This window comes from Phyllobates terribilis, unplaced genomic scaffold (assembly GCF_046119375.1).
Source record: "Phyllobates terribilis strain yellow unplaced genomic scaffold, ASM4611937v1 Scaffold_9__5_contigs__length_417890890, whole genome shotgun sequence".
In the NCBI taxonomy this organism is placed as follows: Eukaryota; Metazoa; Chordata; class Amphibia; order Anura; family Dendrobatidae; genus Phyllobates; species Phyllobates terribilis.
Genome location: NW_027362769.1, coordinates 385094834 through 385109599, shown reverse-complemented (window position 1 = coordinate 385109599; position 14766 = coordinate 385094834). Strand labels below are relative to the sequence as shown.

The window sequence follows — 14766 nt, the reverse complement described above, 5'->3', positions numbered from 1 at the left end:
AAGTAGGCGTCCTTATAACCTCTGTATAAGAAGTAGGCGTCCTTATAACCTCTGTATAAGAAGTAGGCGTCCTTATGATCTCTGTATAACAAGGTCGGTGTCCTTATAATCTCTGTATAAGAAGTAGGCATCCTTTATAACCTCTGTATAAGAAGTAGGCGTCCTTATAACCTCTGTATAAGAATCCTTATAACCTCTGTATAAGAAGTAGGTGTCCTTATAATCTCTGTATAACAAGGTCGGTGTCCTTATAATCTCTGTATAATAAGGTAGGTGTCCTTATAACCTCTGTATAAGAAGTAGGCGTCCTTATAACCTCTGTATAAGAAGTAGGCGTCCTTATAACCTCTGTATAAGAAGTAGGCGTTCTTATAATCTCTGTATAACAAGGTCGGTGTCCTTATAACCTCTGTATAATAAGTAGGTGTCCTTATAACCTCTGTATAAGATGCAGGTGTCCTTATAACCTCTGTATAAGAAGTAGGTGTCCTTATAACCTCTGTATAAGAAGTAGGTGTCCTTATAATCTCTGTATAAGAAGTAGGTGTCCTTATAACCTCTGTATAAGAAGTAGGCGTCCTTTTAACCTCTGTATAAGAAGTAGGCGTCCTTATAATCTCTGTATAACAAGGTCGGTGTCCTTATAATCTCTGTATAAGAAGTAGGTGTCCTTATAACCTCTGTATAAGAAGTAGGCGTCCTTATAACCTCTGTATAAGAAGTAGGCGTCCTTATAATCTCTGTATAAGAAGTAGGTGTCCTTATAACCTTTGTATAAGAAGTAGGCGTCCTTATAACCTCTGTATAAGAAGTAGGCGTCCTTATAAACTCTGTATAACAAGGTCGGTGTCCTTATAATCTCTGTATAAGAAGTAGGCGTCCTTATAACCTCTGTATAAGAAGTAGGCATCCTTATAATCTCTGTATAACAAGGTCGGTGTCCTTATAATCTCTGTATAAGAAGTAGGTGTCCTTATAACCTCTGTATAAGAAGTAGGCGTCCTTATAACCTCTGTATAAGAAGTAGGCATCCTTATAATCTCTGTATAAGAAGTAGGTGTCCTTATAACCTCTGTATAACAAGTAGGCGTCCTTATAATCTCTGTATAAGAAGTAGGCGTCCTTATAAACTCTGTATAACAAGGTCGGTGTCCTTATAATCTCTGTATAAGAAGTAGGCGTCCTTATAACCTCTGTATAAGAAGTAGGCGTCCTTATAATCTCTGTATAAGAAGTAGGTGTCCTTATAACCTCTGTATAAGAAGTAGGCGTCCTTATAATCTCTGTATAACAAGGTCGGTGTCCTTATAATCTCTGTATAAGAAGTAGGCGTTCTTATAATCTCTATAGGTCTAGTTACTATATGGAGGTAATACGTCGGCTTCTTCTTTCTTACTGACAGTCGTCCATCACTTGGTCACAATGTCTCAGAAGAAAGTCTCATTTAAGAAGAAATCTTCCAAGAAGAAGGACATGGCGCCCTCTGTGGCAGCCGGCAGCTACTACACCGACTCCCTTGGGTTCATGGCCATGGACAGCAGAGTCCCGGGTCTGTCCAACGTCATCCTACAGAAGCTGAACATGAAGAACGTGAATGAGTACAGGTGCCCATGCGTCCTCCGTCTCCCACCAGACACCATCTTTATGGTCACGTCTAGTGCATGCATTTCCCCTCCTGGCCTTTAGGGGTCATCTCTCCTTTTTTACTCTGGCCAGGTCAGCTGTTGAGGGCAACAGTCTCACCATAAACTTTGGCATTCGGACGTACGCCGAGATGTTTCAGAAGATGGAAGATACCTACAAATTCTGTGCACAATGCAAGAAGCTGCCGTCTCGTCTTCCCGATCCACAAACCATGAGACGCTGTAAGAGGTAAGTAACCTTTATCACCGCCCCACCAGAATGACTCCGTTCACACCTTAATCAGAAGACTATGATACCAAAACAGGAGATTCAGTAGTGATCATCGCCTTTGGCACATATACACAAGGGGGCACAGGTCCATGTAGGGCATCTAAAGAGGTCTACATCCATCGTCTGATCACAGACGTTCCATGATGGATGAGTCTTCACACTCAAAATCTTGGCCACCTGGAATATATTAGATACATCTGAACAACTCGTAAAATCTACTTTCCAGAAAGCGCTTATCATTTGTCTATCCTAGGTGCCAGAACGTTTACTACTGCTCTTCAGAGTGCCAGAGGGAAAACTGGCCGATACATAAGAAGTTCTGCAGGAAGCTGAAGTTGACTGCCATCGACAGGCTCGTGGAGTGGCTGATATTTACAGGTAATCAAAGAATGAAAGCTCAGTAGAAAGTGTTTTTTTGTATTTTTGAACTATATCTATTGTCTTATATGAGGTCACAAGGACGTTGGAGACCAGGGGTCTCCAATCTGAAGAATATGTTGTCACGAGGACATCATAGACCAGTGGTCTCCATCCTAAAGACTATGTTGTTATTAGGAAAGCGTAGACCAATGGTCCACAACCTGAAGACTTTGTTGTCAAAAATACATCGTAGACTAGTGGTCTTCAGCCTGAAGACTATGTTGTCATTAGGACATCATAGACCAATAGTCCACAATCTGAAGACTTTGTGGTGACGAGGACTTTGTAGACTAGTGGTCTCCAGCCTGAAGACTATGTTGTCAAGAGGACATTGTAGGCTGCTTTTCTCCATCTTGTGGCTCTCCAGCATTTCAGAAAGTTTGTCTCTCAGTATGTTTTATTTGGTCAATTGATGAAATTCTACAGACTGGTGACCACTTATCTACAATGCCCTCTTAATAACATAGTCTTCAGGATGGAGACCACCGGTCTACAATGCCCTTATTATAACAGTCTTCAGGATGGAGACCGCCGATCTATAATGTCCTCGTTACAAAATTGTCTTCAGGATGGAGACTTCTGGTCTACAATGTCCTCATTATAACATTGTCTTCAGGTTGGAGACCTTTGGTCTACATTGTTCTCGTTATAACATGGTCTGCAGGTTGGAGACCTTTGGTCTACATTGTTCTCGCTGTAACATGGTCTTCAGGTTGGAGACGTTTGGTCTACATTGTTCTCGCTATAACATGGTCTGCAGGTTGCAGATCACCGGTCCACAATGTCTTCATGATAATCTAGCCTTCATGCTGGAGCCCACTGACAATCTACTGTACATTTTCCACAGGTGACATCCCTTTTCCCACTTCTTCTTGGACTAAATGCTTTGCAGATATAAAGTCCTGGGATGACTGGTTTGCGATGCAAGAAAATTTGGAGGAAAAGCTGGACGACATCATGGCCGGACGCTATATGGGAATTTTGTGGTCCAACGCAGGAAAGCCAAAGCCAGAAACCAGAGAACTCCGGGAGTCCATCAAACGCTTGACCACAGATTTCTTCACCAGGCCACTGACAATAGGTTTTGCTATTAATACCTTCCTTGTTGACCCTCACAGTGGGCCGGTCACTGCCCACATAGTGGGGGCTTCTCACATAGAAACCTTAAATATCAGAGCCACAGACTACGATGAGCTCGCTAACATGTTTCCCAGAAACCAGGGTCTGGAAGTCGTCATGATTGGGCCAGAAGTGGCGGACGGTCCAGTGATGAGGCCTCCACTGACGGCGTATGGACCGCGGGGTAAAGTGTACATGAGCGGGTACAAGAGCCTATATCACATCTTCTGGGAAACATTGGTGGAGAACGCAAGAGCGGCAAGGCCTGATGTGGTGGTGGGATTCCATCCAGGTATGTGTGAGGTCAGGCGCTGGCCATCTGCCACCCCCGATACTCGATCCCTCACAAACAAAGCTATTTTTTCATTTGCCATACTTGGTATTCTGAAGAACCCATACGTGTGGCCCATAGTTAGTTCAGACAGGAATCATCGAGACCCTTGCAGGGCTAACACCTCGAGGAGGTGCCAGGTTACCAGCCTAAGCTCAGACTGTAGAGAATCCTACGGATTTACAGTCCTTGTAGACCTGTCGCTGTGAAGCTCAGGAACAGTTCTTGATCCAGCCCCTGCCTGCCAGGAACGGTAGCCTCACCCGGGCCGGCAGCCACAAAAATTCTGGATGGCTTTACGGTTTGCGTAAGCGAGACATCCGGGGACAGCTGCGGAGAGCTCAAGAGCAGATTAGCCGGCACAAAATCACAGGGGCTGCTTAAAGGAAACCCGTCACTTTGCTCACACACCCTGATGTACAGGGTAGCTATCTACAGGGGACACAACATTTTCTTCCTGCTCGAGAATACATTTTTTTTTCCATAGAGCATTGATCGTAAGCCTGCATACTTTTAGGCTCACTAGGTGAAGTTGATCCTCAAAACCTTGGTCCGTGTGGCAGTTGAGGCACGTGGGAGACTGCAGGCAGGTAGCAGAGGTCCCGGAGACCGCAGACAGGTAGCAGAGGTCATGGAAGCGGCAGGCAGACAGGAGACAAGGAACATGTAGCAGAGGTCCTGGAAACCTCAGGTGGACAGGAGACGTCCTGGAAGCCGCAGGCAGACAGGAGACCAGAAATGAGTAGCCGAGGTCTGGGAAGCTGCAGGTGGACAAGAGACTTCCTGGATGCCACAAGCAGACAGGAGACGTCGAACAGGTAGCCGAGGACGTGGAAACCGCAGGCAGACAGGAGGCCAAAAATGGGTAGCCGAGGTTCTGGAAGCCTCAGGTGGACAGGAGACGTCCTGGAAGCCGCAGGCAGACAGGAGACCGGAGATAACTAGCCGAGGTTCTGGAAGCCGCAGCCAGACAGACCAGCAACAGGTAGCCGAGGTCCTCGAATCCGCAGGCAGACGAGGCAAGGAACAGGTAGCCGAGGTCCTTGAAACCGCAGGCGGACAGGAGACGTCCTGGAAGCTGCAGACAGGAGACCAGAAATGGGTAGCCAAGGTCCTGGAAGCCCCAGGTAGACAGGAGACCGGGAACAGGTAGCTGAGGTCCTGGAAGCTGCAGGTAGACAGGAGACCAGCAACAGGCAGCAAAGGTCCTTGAAGCCTCAGGTGGACAGGAAACGTCCTGGAAGCCACAGGCAGACAGGAGACATGAAATAACTAGCCGAGGTTCTGGAAGCCGCAGCCAGACCGACCAGGAACAGGTAGCCGAGGTCCTTGAAACTGCAGGCGGACTGGAGATGTCCTGGAAGCCGCATGCAGACAGGAAACCGGAAATGGCTAGCCGAGTTCCTGGAAGCCGAGGCAGACAGGAGACCAGGCACAGGTAGCCAAGGTCCTGGAAGCCACAGGTGGACAGGAGACATCCTGGAAGCCCTGGTGGACAGGAGACTAGGAACAGGTAGCCTAGGTCCTGGAAACCGCCGGCGGACAGGAGACGTCCTGAAAGCCGCAGGCAGACAGGAGACCGGAGATAACTAGCCGAGGTTCTGGAAGCCGCAGCCAGACAGACCAGCAACAGGTAGCCGAGGTCCTCGAATCCGCAGGCAGACGAGGCAAGGAACAGGTAGCCGAGGTCCTTGAAACCGCAGGCGGACAGGAGACGTCCTGGAAGCTGCAGACAGGAGACCGGAAATGGGTAGCCAAGGTCCTGGAAGCCCCAGGTAGACAGGAGACCGGGAACAGGTAGCTGAGGTCCTGGAAGCTGCAGGTAGACAGGAGACCAGCAACAGGCAGCAAAGGTCCTTGAAGCCTCAGGTGGACAGGAAACGTCCTGGAAGCCACAGGCAGACAGGAGACATGAAATAACTAGCCGAGGTTCTGGAAGCCGCAGCCAGACCGACCAGGAACAGGTAGCCGAGATCCTTGAAACTGCAGGCGGACTGGAGATGTCCTGGAAGCCGCATGCAGACAGGAGACCGGAAATGGCTAGCCGAGTTCCTGGAAACCGAGGCAGACAGGAGACCAGGCACAGGTAGCCAAGGTCCTGGAAGCCACAGGTGGACAGGAGACATCCTGGAAGCCCTGGTGGACAGGAGACTAGGAACAGGTAGCCTAGGTCCTGGAAACCGCCGGCGGACTGGAGACGTCCTGAAAGCCGCAGGCAGACAGGAGACCGGGAACAGGTAGCTGAGGTCCTGGAAGCCGCAGGCAGACAGGAGACCAGGAACAGGTAGCCGAGGTCCTGGAAGCTGCAGGTGGACAGGAGACCAGGAACAGGCAGCTGAGGTCCTGGAAGCCGCAGGTGGACAGGAGACCAGGAACAGGCAGCCGAGGTCCTGGAAGCCGCTGGTGGACAGGAGACCAGGAACAGGCAGCCGAGTTCCTTGAAGCCGCAGGTGGACAGGAGACTTCCTGGAAGCCGCAGGCGGACAGGAGACCAGTATTGGGTAGCAGAGGTCCTTGAAGTCTCAGGTGGATAGGAGACCGGGAACAGGTAACGGAGGTCCTGGAAGCCTCAGGTGGACAGGAGACCAGGCACAGGTAGCCAAGGTCCTGGAAGCCACAAGTGGACAGGAGGCTGGGAACAGGTAGCCTAGGTCCTGGAAGCAGCAGGCAGACAGGAGACTGGGAACAGGTAGCCGAGGTCCTGGAAGCCGCAGGCAGACAGCGAACAGGTAGCCAAGGTCCTGGAAGCCGCAGGCAGACAGGAGACCAGGAACAGACAGCTGAGGTCCTGGAAGCCTCAGGTGGATAGGAGATCAGGAACAGGTAGCCAGATAGCGGAGGTCCTGGAAGCCTCAGGTGGACAGGAGACATTCTGAAGCCGCAGGCCGAAAGGAGATCGGAAATGGCTAGCCGAGTTTCTGAAAGGCGAGGCATACAGGAGACCAGGCACAGGTAGCTGAGGTCCTGGAAACCACAGGTGGACAGGAGACATCCTTCCTGGAAGCCACAGGCGGACAGGAGACTGGGAATGGGTAGCCAAGGTCCTGGAAGCCACAGGTGGAAGGAGACATCCTGGAAGCCGCAGGCAGACAGGAGACCAGGTACAGGTAGCCGAGGTCCTGGAAACTGCAGGTGGACAGGAGACGTCCTGCAAGCCACAGGCAGACAGGAGACCGGGAACAGGTAGCCGAGGTCCTGGAAGTCGCAGGCAGACAGGAGATCAGGAACAGGTAAATAGGACTCAGAAACATTAAGGCTAAGTGCCCACGATGCAGAAATGCTGCATATTTTTTCCGCTTCTCCCTGGCAGGAAAAACGCATGCGGATTTTACATGCGTTTTTCCCGCCAGGTAGAAGCGTTTGTCAAGTGTTTTTGCAGCATTTCTGCATGCGGGTTATCAAGCATCACTTGGAAAAGTGCTTGACAACTTGTTCACACTATATAAATCCATGCAAAAGGCATGGATTTATATAGTGTGACCAAGTAATAGTTAAAAAAAAAAGAATAAGAATGGTAAAAAATAAATTTTATACTTACCTTCCGATGTCCTCCCGGTGTTTTTTCTGCTCCGTCCGGTGTCTTGGGCGGCTCGCGGTGGTGTGAAGGACCTGCGGTGACGTCATTGAGTCATGTGTCAGGTCACATGACTCAATGACGTCATTGCAGGTCCTTCACAACCACAACACCGCGACCCATACAGCAGACCAGACGGAGCGGAGAAAACACCAGGAGGACATCAGAAGGTGGGTATAAGCTTTATTTTTTATTTTATTCTTTTTTTAACAGGTTCTATGGTACCTGGGTCCGGAGGAGAGTCTTCTCTTCTGCAGACCCGGATACCATCCGCACATAGAAACACATAATATCCGTATGTGCAAAGTACTGACACGGATATTAAGTGATTCAATGCAAGTCAATTACGGCAATTACGCTGCGTGTCCGCAAAATTAATGACATGCTGCGGATTTTTCCGTAATGATAATCCGCAGCGGGAATTTCTGCAGCATGTGCACAGCACATGCGGATTATCATTGGGGACCATGGGGCACGGATTACCAAGCGTTTTCGCTGCGGAAATTCCGTGGCAATAATGCTTGAAAAACGCATAGTGGGCACACAGCCAAAAAGTCTTAAAGCCAAGACACAGGTCTCTGGGACAGGTGCAGAACATTTACCTTAGCTTTGATGGAGGGGGAATGGTTCTGATTATAGAGACCAAGCTATGTTCATGGTAGGGATCGGTCAATCATGTAGGGTGTCTCTGCAAAACCCATTTTTGCCCCATGGAAATGACTATAGTGGAGTCACAAGCCAAACCGTCACCTGCATGCAGCCACCACTAGGGAGCGCTCACTATATACTGTTATCATTGAGTCCTAGCTTTCCCTAGTGGTGGTTTCAGGTATGACAGTATTAGTGTTCCTGGATTTGTCACTTTGTATCTGCCTTACAATGATTTCTTAGCCAAGTTCTTCAGTTTTCACACCCGTCTTCACGTGTCCTCTTGACTGGCATGACATCGCAGCAATGCCCCGTTATTGTGCTGCGGCTCCATCACATCCCAAATCCCCACTAATCTCCAGGAGATTACCATCGAGCTGTCAGCGCTATATATAAGGGACCGGGAATCTCACACTCGGGGTCTCCGGCGGGATGAGATCTTCCACATTCACTATTTTACGATTTAGGATATTGAGTCCTAGAAAAACCGCAGGAAGTAAATCAGATTATACTGGACTGATTGCTATGAGCAACAACACATCCATCAAATGTTACAAAGAAATTTTAGTGTTGCCCACGGCAACCTAACAGACAAAGAACAGTTTGAAATGATAAACTATCAACTGTTTGGTTGCCGTGGATACCACCTTCACTGTGTGTCCATAAAGCAGCGTAGATGGGGGGGATACATCAGTACCCCGAAACGTTTAAAAATACTCGCTGACTTCTCAAAATAGTGTCACGCAACGCACTGCCAAATTGTTTTACAGGCCGCATTCCTTCCACCGCCTCATCTTTTTGCCCCATGAAGCTTCTGTGGCCTCTGGGACACACCACACTGGCCAATTTTTTGGCATGCCCTCCACTAACCACTCCCCTTTCTCCAGCCATCCCCCTCCATCCTTTTTCAAACTCTCCCCTCAGACTTTCAGAAGGAACTCACTGATGGATTCTCAGTTAGCTCATTCTACTAAAGAAGACAAATGGTGGCATTTTTTTTTTCAATGAAACCCAATTGCAAATATTTTTTTTTAGCCCCAAATATATGCATTTAAGTAAAAAAACAAAACAGAAATCATCCCTGAAGGTGGGCAACCCAGTCATCTCTCTCCTTTATCACCAGGATTTCACGCCTCGCAGGGTCTCGCCGAGGGCTGGCTACCAACTCTGCTGCTCCTGCGCGACTACAACATCCCCACGCTATTCACCATGTACAAGTAAGTGCTGCCACCCCCCCCCCCCACAATAGTGGTCGCTAGCACTACAACTCCCAGCATGCCCCGGCAGGCGCTGATTCGAGCCCCCCGATCTCCAGCCTCTGTCTCCTTCCCTTGCAGCGAGCAGGAGCTGAAGCTTTCCCTGCAGATCCTGGCGGAGCTGGACGCGCGGATTCTGGATTCGGGCCCATTTCCATTCAGTTCCCAGAAACAGGAGCAGGTTCAGTCGGAGCCCAACAAAATCCCCGTGAGCAGCAACGCCCACTACCTGCTCTTCAGGGGGGCAACGTGGTCGGATTCTGGGACAGACATGAGGGAGCTGGACTTGGACTGACTAAGGGATAGACACAAACAGCTCCTCATAGCTCAGCTTCCTGAACACCATTGAGGGCATAGGTAGAATTTCCCCAAATTGTTTGTGGGGGTCCCAGGGAACTAACATGTTCCCCATCTTCCCTGTAGTGATGACCCCTAACCTAATGTTTCTGACACTAATAATTCTTCCAATAAATTACACATAATCGTGTCCGTAACATTACATTATATAATACCTTCTTTACAATACGTAGGTCTTGAATTTCATAATGTTCCAGAAATGACCACTAGATGGAGACAGGTACTAGGATTCATTCCATCAGCGCACAGGTGAGAGCGGTGACATCATCAGTGACATCAGCAGTTGTTACATCATCACAGGCGGCACATGCAGAACATTCACCCGCAATCAACACCGTGTCCAGACGTCTCCCTGGCTGTTATGTCACTTACATACCCATGTTGGATCTGACAAGTAGCCAAGCAATGATATAGTAGTTATATTCTTGTACATAGGGGCAGTATTATAGTAGTTATATTCTTGTACATAGGGGGCAGTATTATAGTAGTTATATTCTTGTACATAGAGGGCAGTATTATAGTAGTTATATTCTTGTATATAGGGGCAGTATTATAGTAGTTATATTCTTGTACATAGGGGCAGTATTATAGTAGTTATATTCTTGTACATAGGGGCAGTGTTATAGTAGTTATATTCTTGTACATAGGGGGCAGTATTATAGTAGTTATATTCTTGTACATAGGGGCAGTATTATAGTAGTTATATTCTTGTACATAGGCGGCAGTATTATAGTAGTTATATTCTTGTACATAGGGGCAGTATTATAGTAGTTATATTCTTGTACATAGGGAGCAGTATTATAGTAGTTATATTCTTGTATATAGGGGCAGTATTATAGTTGTTATATTCTTGTACATAGGGGCAGTGTTATAGTAGTTATATTCTTGTACATAGGGGGCAGTATTATAGTAGTTATATTCTTGTACATAGGGGCAGTATTATAGTAGTTATATTCTTGTACATAGGGGCAGTATTATAGTAGTTATATTCTTGTACATAGGGGCAGTATAATAGTAGTTATATTCTTGTACATAGGGGGCAGTATTATAGTAGTTATATTCTTGTACATAGGGGGCAGTATTATAGTAGTTATATTCTTGTACATAGGGGCAGTATTATAGTAGTTATATTCTTGTACATAGGGGGCAGTATTATAGTAGTTATATTCTTGTATATAGGGGCAGTATTATAGTTGTTATATTCTTGTACATAGGGGCAGTGTTATAGTAGTCATATTCTTGTACATAGGGGGCAGTATTATAGTAGTTATATTCTTGTACATAGGGGCAGTATTATAGTAGTTATATTCTTGTACATAGGGGCAGTATTATAGTAGTTATATTCTTGTACATAGGGGGCAGTATTATAGTAGTTATATTCTTGTACATAGGGGGCAGTATTATAGTAGTTATATTCTTGTACATAGGGGGCAGTATTATACTAGTTATATTCTTGTACATAGGGGCAGTATAATAGTAGTTATATTCTTGTACATAGGGGGCAGTATTATAGTAGTTATATTCTTGTACATAGGGGGCAGTATTATAGTAGTTATATTCTTGTACATAGGGAGCAGTATTATAGTAGTTATATTCTTGTACATAGGGAGCAGTATTATAGTAGTTATATTCTTGTACATAGGGGGCAGTATTATAGTAGTTATATTCTTGTACATAGGGACAGTATTATAGTAGTTATATTCTTGTACATAGGGGCAGTATTATAGTAGTTATATTCTTGTACATAGGGGGCAGTATTATAGTAGTTATATTCTTGTACATAGGGGCAGTATTATAGTAGTTATATTCTTGTACATAGGGGCAGTATAATAGTAGTTATATTCTTGTACATAGGGGGCAGTATTATAGTAGTTATATTCTTGTACATAGGGGGCAGTATTATAGTAGTTATATTCTTGTACATAGGGGGCAGTATTATAGTAGTTATATTCTTGTACATAGGAACAGTATTATAGTAGTTATATTCTTGTACATAGGGGCAGTATTATAGTAGTTATATTCTTGTACATAGGGGGCAGTATTATAGTAGTTATATTCTTGTACATAGGGGCAGTATTATAGTAGTTATATTCTTGTACATAGGGGCAGTATAATAGTAGTTATATTCTTGTACATAGGGGGCAGTATTATAGTAGTTATATTCTTGTACATAGGGGCAGTGTTATAGTAGTTATATTCTTGTACATAGGGGGCAGTATTATAGTAGTTATATTCTTGTACATAGGGGCAGTATTATAGTAGTTATATTCTTGTACATAGGGGGCAGTATTATAGTAGTTATATTCTTGTACATAGGGGGCAGTATTATAGTAGTTATATTCTTGTATATAGGAGCAGTATTATAGTTGTTATATTCTTATACATAGGGGCAGTGTTATAGTAGTTATATTCTTGTACATAGGAGCAGTATTATAGTAGTTATATTCTTGTACATAGGGGCAGTATTATAGTAGTTATATTCTTGTACATAGGGGCAGTATTATAGTAGTTATATTCTTGTACATAGGGGCAGTATTATAGTAGTTATATTCTTGTACATAGGGGCAGTATAATAGTAGTTATATTCTTGTACATAGGGGGCAGTATTATAGTAGTTATATTCTTGTACATAGGGGGCAGTATTATAGTAGTTATATTCTTGTACATAGGGGCAGTATTATAGTAGTTATATTCTTGTATATAGGGGCAGTATTATAGTTGTTATATTCTTGTACATAGGGGCAGTGTTATAGTAGTCATATTCTTGTACATAGGGGGCAGTATTATAGTAGTTATATTCTTGTACATAGGGGCAGTATTATAGTAGTTATATTCTTGTACATAGGGGCAGTATTATAGTAGTTATATTCTTGTACATAGGGGCAGTATAATAGTAGTTATATTCTTGTACATAGGGGGCAGTATTATAGTAGTTATATTCTTGTACATAGGGGGCAGTATTATAGTAGTTATATTCTTGTACATAGGGAGCAGTATTATAGTAGTTATATTCTTGTACATAGGGGGCAGTATTATAGTAGTTATATTCTTGTACATAGGGGGCAGTATTATAGTAGTTATATTCTTGTACATAGGGACAGTATTATAGTAGTTATATTCTTGTACATAGGGGCAGTATTATAGTAGTTATATTCTTGTACATAGGGGGCAGTATTATAGTAGTTATATTCTTGTACATAGGGGCAGTATTATAGTAGTTATATTCTTGTACATAGGGGCAGTATAATAGTAGTTATATTCTTGTACATAGGGGGCAGTATTATAGTAGTTATATTCTTGTACATAGGGGGCAGTATTATAGTAGTTATATTCTTGTACATAGGGGGCAGTATTATAGTAGTTATATTCTTGTACATAGGAACAGTATTATAGTAGTTATATTCTTGTACATAGGGGCAGTATTATAGTAGTTATATTCTTGTACATAGGGGGCAGTATTATAGTAGTTATATTCTTGTACATAGGGGCAGTATTATAGTAGTTATATTCTTGTACATAGGGGCAGTATAATAGTAGTTATATTCTTGTACATAGGGGGCAGTATTATAGTAGTTATATTCTTGTACATAGGGGGCAGTATTATAGTAGTTATATTCTTGTACATAGGGGGCAGTATTATAGTAGTTATATTCTTGTACATAGGGGGCAGTATTATAGTAGTTATATTCTTGTACATAGGGGGCAGTATTATAGTAGTTATATTCTTGTACATAGGGGGCAGTATTATAGTAGTTATATTCTTGTACATAGGGACAGTATTATAGTAGTTATATTCTTGTACATAGGGGGCAGTATTATAGTAGTTATATTCCTGTACATAGGGGCAGTATTATAGTAGTTATATTCTTGTACATAGGAGCAGTATTATAGTAGTTATATTCTTGTACATAGGAGCAGTATTATAGTAGTTATATTCTTGTATATAGGGGCAGTATTATAGTAGTTATATTCTTGTACATAGGGGCAGTGTTATAGTAGTTATATTCTTGTACATAGGGGGCAGTATTATAGTAGTTATATTCCTGTACATAGGGGCAGTATTATAGTAGTTATATTCTTGTACATAGGGAGCAGTATTATAGTAGTTATATTCCTGTACATAGGGGCAGTATTATAGTAGTTATATTCTTGTACATAGGGAGCAGTATTATAGTAGTTATATTCTTGTACATAGGGGCAGTGTTATAGTAGTTATATTCTTGTACATAGGGGGCAGTATTATAGTAGTTATATTCCTGTACATAGGGGCAGTATTATAGTAGTTATATTCTTGTACATAGGGAGCAGTATTATAGTAGTTATATTCCTGTACATAGGGGCAGTATTATAGTAGTTATATTCTTGTACATAGGGGGCAGTATTATAGTAGTTATATTCCTGTACATAGGGGCAGTATTATAGTAGTTATATTCTTGTACATAGGGAGCAGTATTATAGTAGTTATATTCTTGTACATAGGAACAGTATTACAGTAGTTATATTCTTGTACATAGGAGCAGTATTATAGTAGTTATATTCTTGTACATAGGAGCAGTATTATAGTAGTTATATTCTTGTATATAGGGGCAGTATTATAGTAGTTATATTCTTGTACATAGGGGCAGTGTTATAGTAGTTATATTCTTGTACATAGGGGGCAGTATTATAGTAGTTATATTCTTGTACATAGGGGAAGTATTATAGTAGTTATATTCTTGTACATAGGGGGCAGTATTATAGTAGATATATTCTTGTACATAGGAGGCAGTATTATAGTAGCTATATTCTTGTACATAGGGGGCAGTATTATAGTAGATATATTCTTGTACATTGGGGGCAGTATTATAGTAGTTATATTCTTGTACATAGGGGGCAGTATTATAGTAGATATATTCTTGTACATAGGGGACAGTATTATAGTAGTTACAGTTATATGAAAAAGTTTGGGCACCCCTATTAATCTTAAGCTTAATGTTTTATAAAAATTGGTGTTTTTGCAACAGCTATTTCAGTTTGATATATGTAATAACTGTTGGACACAGTAATGTTTCTGCCTTGAAATGAGGTTTATTGTACTAACAGAAAATGTGCAATCTGCATTCAAACAAAATTGACAGGTGCATAAGTATGGGCACCCTTATCATTTT

The 14766-nt window shown here is 43.6% G+C and overlaps 1 protein-coding gene across 3 annotated transcripts in view; it reads left to right on the top strand.

Annotated features, from left to right (window-relative positions):
• MSS51 (MSS51 mitochondrial translational activator) overlaps positions 1-9761 on the top strand; it is a 60251-nt gene extending 50490 nt beyond the window's left edge. For all 3 annotated transcript variants that reach the window (XM_073645992.1, XM_073645993.1, XM_073645991.1), the window contains 6 exons: positions 1403-1604; positions 1717-1872; positions 2168-2292; positions 3182-3745; positions 9130-9223; positions 9344-9761. In XM_073645992.1, the coding sequence (XP_073502093.1) occupies positions 1423-1604; positions 1717-1872; positions 2168-2292; positions 3182-3745; positions 9130-9223; positions 9344-9557 (1335 nt within the window). In that variant the 5' untranslated portion in view covers positions 1403-1422 and the 3' untranslated portion in view covers positions 9558-9761. The remainder of the gene's footprint in view (positions 1-1402; positions 1605-1716; positions 1873-2167; positions 2293-3181; positions 3746-9129; positions 9224-9343) is intronic.
• Positions 9762-14766: the final 5005 nt, after the last annotated feature.